We start from the raw sequence: 6,075 nt of genomic DNA on the forward strand, positions 1-6,075 counted from the left end.
AATTTATCTTCTTGAGATATAATATTAGTGATCCTTTCAAGAACTGACAATTACATTTTAACATGTGATGTGAGTACAAAATCTATGAGCAAGAATCAATAAGTTCACTTATGTAAATGTACATATATGATGGTACAAAATCACATCAATTTAATGTGATTAAAGAAAGCTATCTTGGGACACTAAAAGTGCTATTTAATATATATTCAAAGGCAATGTTCCCAAGGATTGGGAGGATAAAAAATGTATATCTAACTCAGATACATGAAGAGTTACTCCTATGATATGTCTACAATCATGCCGTTTGCTCAAGTTTTATTAACTATTCTGACCCCTCGACCTAGAATATCTCTTTCAAAGATCCCATTAAAAATTTGAAGAGGTTGAAGATTGTAGTCAATATTACATATAGTTATTATGGCATTTGCAGTCTTAGTGAATGAGAAACAAATAAAGGGGTGCATGTTTTGTTTATCTTCTTTTGACATTTTGATTTTACCATTCGTTTAGACTTGAAATATTAAGAGATTGTATGGGTTTAGTTTTAATAGAAAATAATCCTTATGGTAGAATATTCATTATGCTTAAGAATGCTACACACTAATAGAGATGATCATACAATCAGATGTCATAATATGATAATGACTTAGTCTTCACTCAAAATAACTAGCCCTTTGTTCATATATGTACCAAGTAAAAAATGTATCAATTCACTAAATTTCATTAACTTCTCTGTTATTGTTTATATTCTTATAATATATTTTCCAATTTATAAGTCATTATCACATGTAGCATTTGAAAAAGGCGAGAATGGGTTGAGTCATCAATTTGTGTGAGTGGTAATAGTTCAAACCTCTATGCATCTTCTTTATCTTACTTGAGTTTGACATTAATGTTGGATGTGGATAGAAAACGTCTCTCCCATGCACTAAGTACTTCCCTTAAGAATTATAGAACTGCAAAGCTTCTCAATGAATTCTAGTTTATCTTCCCTTATATCTCAATGTGTAGAAAAAATCGAGCTTTACTATATTTTGCACCCCTTAACTTGAAATACCATCAAAATTAGGAGATTCACCTACCATTTTTAGAGATGGAGGTTTCTCACCATTTGGGTGAGTTCTTTTTTAGAGATGGAGGTTTCTCACCATTTGGGTGAGTTCTTTTTTCTAATACAAGTCTTAAATCCTTTTTATAGCATACTAGGGTAAATTATATGTGGGTACATGCACACATACCCAAGTGTTTTAGTAGAAGTAGACATGGGGAGCTAGTACAACCATTAACCAACAAGTACACCGTCCTAGCATTACTCAAAGCAAAGTACACAAAACAAGGATTTGTGGCATTGTTGGTGATGATGCACCTGAGAAATGGTGATATTCAAAGAGCCTTTGCCGAGTACATCATGAGGCACTAGAGTAGGTAGAGAGGAGCATTCCATGAAGGGAGGAGACATGTGCTTGGTTTTTGTAGTGCCTTTAGCTTTGGCTGAAGGTACTAATAAAAGAAAGAGTGAAGTGCCGCAGCATGGTTGTAGGGGTGCAATGGAGACAAATTTATAAATGTTTAGACTTAAAAGAAATAGTAATAGGAAATGATGTAGGTATTGATAGGGATGGAAACGTATATGGTTGCATTTCTAAGGCGGGTGAGACAACATTGGAGGTCATAGGTTCGATTCTCAGCCTGGTGGATTGGAGAAAAATATTGTTAGAAAAGAGAACCCATGCATGTTACATGCAGGCGGAAGTAGCTAGGGCACTACACCAACCAGCATTCATGCATCTCCATGAGGGGTTTGATGGGACAGCGTTTTTACATGCGTCGCCACTATGCGGAAGTGGATCCCAGCTTGCCCACTATTCTGTCGCATGCCTCTCCAGCTTTTCGGCCCTTGCTTTTTGACAAGCTTTATAAAAACAAAAAACCATGCTTTAGTAAAAAAGAAGAAGTTCTGTCGTGAAAAGCAGCGGATTCTGTAAGAGACCCACTTTAGATAAAGGTGTAAATTGTTGCATGTGTGGGTAATCCTTGGGTGATAATAATGCAGTGATTAGGCGGCATGTTATCTCTTATTCTAGAATGAAGGATCAGAAGTCTCTCAGAGTCTCTCTCTCTCTCTCTCTCTCTCTCTCTCTCATTAATGGATTAGCTTTTGGATCCAGGTGTGTGTCTGTACCTGACCCATTTCAGAGAAAGGTTTATCCATTGTCGCCGCATTGTTGAGGGGCCACAATGATGATGAGGGATTAGCGGTTAGACCCAAAAGCTTCTCTCTCTCTCTCTCTCTCTCTCTCTCTCTCTCTCTCTCGGGTAAATAATGTTCAGGGATTATAGAATTAGGCCCCCCCCAAAACACAGGCACATTCTCTCTCTCTCTCTCTCTCTCTCTCTCCCCCACGATGCACGTAGCAAAAGAAGGTCCTTTTATAAGGCTGCACGTGGAAACGCTTTTTTCTCCAACAAAGATGAGGTCTACCGTACTGCGCGCAGTGTTGGAGCACCGTGCACTGTTTCAAAAGTACCCATACCCCATACATCTGCACAACGGTTTTGAGTGGTCACCCTTTATGTCCATGTATCCTTATTTTATTTTATGTGTACATAATTATTAATACCAATAGATATAGCAAGTCTAGAAATTTCCGTCAATAGTTCTCATTGCTGCTAGCCTTGCCTACTCTAGTGATTTCTCCGACCACTAGTTCTCAACACCATGCTGGCCTGGCCTATAAGACTCAGCTTCCAAAGGACAGTTTCACTATCAATCTTTCCTCTGCAAAGCTCTTTGTAGCATTGCTTTGGTGGTAATTAGTTAGCTTTCTCCTGAAGCAATGGAGGACCTTACTCTAGATGATGAGTATTGCAATGACAAGATCCACGTAGTGGCCGTCCCTTACCCTGCCCAAGGACACATAGTGCCCCTCATGCAGCTTTGCAACCAGCTGGCTGCCTTGAGGCGGTTTACTATCACCTTTGTAAACACAGAGCACAATCATGCACGTTTGGTGCAATCCCTAGAAGCAAGCTCGCATGAGTTTGTGAACAATCCGACCGAACCACTTGATCTTCGTCTGGTGGACATTCCTGGGGGTTTACCCCCTGAGCTGCATGGAGACCCCAGCTATGTTGCAGCTGCCTTTCAAGCATCCGAGGCCCTCGCAGAGCCCTTCGACAAGCTTCTAGAGAAGCTCAACAACGAAGGCCCAGCCGTCACCTGCATTATCTCCGATGTGCTGATGTCGTGGACACAAGACTGTGCAGACAAATTGGGTGTTCCAAGGATAGCCTTCTGGACATCCTCAGCTGCTGTATACTATGTAATATGGCACATGTATGGCCTCATATCTCAGGGGATACCCACTTTCAAAGGTAGGCTGTAAGGTTTCCATTAGAGCATGATGCAGCAACGTGAAAGACGAGTAATAATCGAGTATTATGTACATAGTGTAAGGATGACTGATTTGATTATATATATTATTTTGTGCGCAGCTGCCAACACCACGTTTGAGGACAACAACACGGAGATGGTGTCGTGTCTCCCTGGTCTGCCACCCATGGATCTCAACGATTTACCCATCATTGTGAGAAGTGACCCAGGCGACTTCATATACCAATTTCTCACGCGCCAGCTCAAGCCCATGGAGCGGGCGGCCTCCGTCGTCCTCAACACCTTCTACGAGCTCGAGGACCAATGCTTGGCGGCGCTAGTGGCAGATACCGTTCCCGTCCGCGCCATCGGCCCCTTGCTACCGGCCGCAATCATGGGAACCGCCGCTAGCGCACCGGATGCTTCCATGGGAGGGGCCATCTTCAATGAAGACGCGAGTTGCTTAGACTGGCTGAACAGCCAGTCGCCCCGGTCAGTGCTGTACATCTCATTCGGTAGCATATTTTCCATGAGTTCGGAGCAGTTCATGGAGCTGGCTGCCGGTTTGGAGGCCAGCGAGAAAGCCTTCTTGTGGGCAATCCGGCCGGACTTTGTAGAAGGAGGCTATGCAGAAAAGCTCCCACTTTCATTTTTGAACAATACAAAGCACCGGGGTATCCTGGTGTCTTGGGTACCACAATTGCAAGTGCTCTCCCACCCTTCCATCGGCGGCTTTCTCACTCACTGCGGGTGGAATTCCACGTTGGAAAGCGTCGCCCTAGGTGTGCCCATGCTGTGCTGGGCGGATGTGGGCGAGAGGAGGACCAATGGGCGCCTTGCTGTGAGCTTGTGGAAAGCCGGCATGGAGTTCAAAAGGTCCAAAGTGGATGGAAGCGTTGGAAGAGAAGAGGTGGAGAGGGTCATCAGGCGACTCATGGGGTCGACGCCCGTTGCTGTGGAAATGAGAGCAAAGGCTGCGGCCCTTCGCGAGTCCGCCCAGCAGGCCGTCAAGAAGGGGGGCTCCTCATCTCGAACGTGGGAGATGTTCCTTAATGACATAAAACGCCACCATAAGCTGCTGCGTGCAAGTTGATATTCTAGCCATGGAAAGCCTTTTCTTTACCCTCTTCTCTATCATGGTATCCTTGGATACTTCCGTGTTCAAACAGGACTTTGGTTTTTAATAAAAGGCACCCCCCCAACATATTAGAAAGAGAGAGTTTCACTTGCACCCCATCACCTTTGTGGTAAAAAGGTTTTGCCAACAGGCGCACACCCTAACAACTTTGGATTATGATAGCTTACATGTAGGCTAAGCTCACTCCACGCATGTGCCCCTTTGTCTTCTTCACGTAGATAATAGAGATAAGGATAAGCTCTCCCGAGTGTGAATGCACTTCCAAAAAAGACAAAGCTTGAGACTTTTTTGTATATATTGTACCTTTGCCCACACCTTGTTCTTCATGAAGCTTACATGCTTTTTCCTTACACTATTTTGAGATGTGCAGCCCACTTACAAGACCTTGTTCTGCATGAAGCTTACATCTTACACTATTTTCAAATATGCAACAACTCACTTATATTTTGCCCCCCAAAAAAAGCCTTGTGCTCCATTAGGCTTGCATGCCTTTTGTCTTAACTAGTCTTAAAATGTGCACAACAGACTTTCAATAAACCTTTTAGTCCACAGAGCATGCATGATTTTTGAATGCGCTACATTACGCAAGTGTAAACATATCTTTTGTTCATGATCTCTTTGTTCTAAATTTATAATCATGTACACGTTTATAAATCCTATTTTTTTAAATAAAAAAATCATGCAATAGCTTGAAATGGGCTCAAAATTTAGGTTATCAACATCTTAATTAACCTTCCTTGGTGCTTTATTTTCAATGTAGTTTTCACATATTACAAATTTTAAGGCACATGTTTATTTAGCAAAAGAAATATGCACTATTGTTAAAAGGCCAAGATGGCCTGTGAAAGAAAGCAACATCTAGTTTAGCCTGGATTAGAGAGGACGCTAGAGAAGATATCTAAGGTACTCAATGTCATAAAGGTATCCAAAAGGTTCAAAGCTACAATAGTCCTGGAACACATGCTTTTTATAGTCCCAAGGTCCATGTGGCCTAATCCCACATGTAAATGACCCTAAGCCCATGTGCCTAGGCCCATCGCATGCGCATGTACATCCTAAAAATACTTTGTTACAAACCATCCCCTCCTAACATGATGTTGTCCTTGAAATCTAAGGGTGGTCGTGCATGAAAATACATATACAAGAGGCTATATACAAAAGTCAAAATATGAACATATCGTTCGTATACATCCAAGTGTAGAAATAAAGATCGTGGTGGTCACAAAGATGGTGTAGAGGCCTCTTGGATCGAATGGAAAGCCGAAGAGTCGCATGATAAAGGACATAGATCTCGTGCCACTCGGGTCGAAAGGGTAGGCCATATCTCCTCTCGCCCAACGAGTGTGTAACTAGCTGGGTCAAACATTAAGTAATGCTGCCCCATCGTCAAAAGGTGATCTCTGACGATGCCCGGATCATATGGAAAGGTCAATGGACTCCTATTGATGATGAGGCTAGACAAGCTCCCACCTGGATCAAAGGGAAATCCAAGGCATTTTGAATCCAAGACAGTGGTCATGTGATGATCTAGTGTGAATGGAGAGGCTAAGGAACCACCGTTGAT

The 6,075-nt window shown here is 42.6% G+C and overlaps 1 protein-coding gene across 1 annotated transcript; it reads left to right on the top strand.

The window, feature by feature from the left end:
- The first annotated feature begins 2,682 nt into the window (after window positions 1-2,682).
- Window positions 2,683-4,978, top strand: LOC147628382 (7-deoxyloganetin glucosyltransferase-like). Its single transcript, XM_086813464.1, has 2 exons — window positions 2,683-3,375; window positions 3,496-4,978. The coding sequence occupies exons 1-2, from the start codon at window positions 2,838-2,840 to the stop codon at window positions 4,464-4,466; spliced, it is 1,509 nt and encodes a 502-aa protein (XP_086669590.1). The 5' UTR covers window positions 2,683-2,837; the 3' UTR covers window positions 4,467-4,978.
- The last annotated feature ends 1,097 nt before the right edge of the window (window positions 4,979-6,075 follow it).

This window comes from Cibotium barometz, chromosome 19 (assembly GCF_041138505.1).
Source record: "Cibotium barometz isolate CiBa-2024 chromosome 19, ASM4113850v1, whole genome shotgun sequence".
Classification (NCBI taxonomy): Eukaryota; Viridiplantae; Streptophyta; class Polypodiopsida; order Cyatheales; family Cibotiaceae; genus Cibotium; species Cibotium barometz.

Excerpts from the sequence above, each read along its gene's own strand:
- LOC147628382 (XM_086813464.1), top strand. The coding sequence starts at position 2,838 with ATGGAGGACCTTACTCTAGATGATGAGTATTGCAATGACAAGATCCAC. Across the intron at positions 3,376-3,495 it reads GGGGATACCCACTTTCAAAG|CTGCCAACACCACGTTTGAG; the intron begins GTAGGCTGTAAG and ends TTTTGTGCGCAG.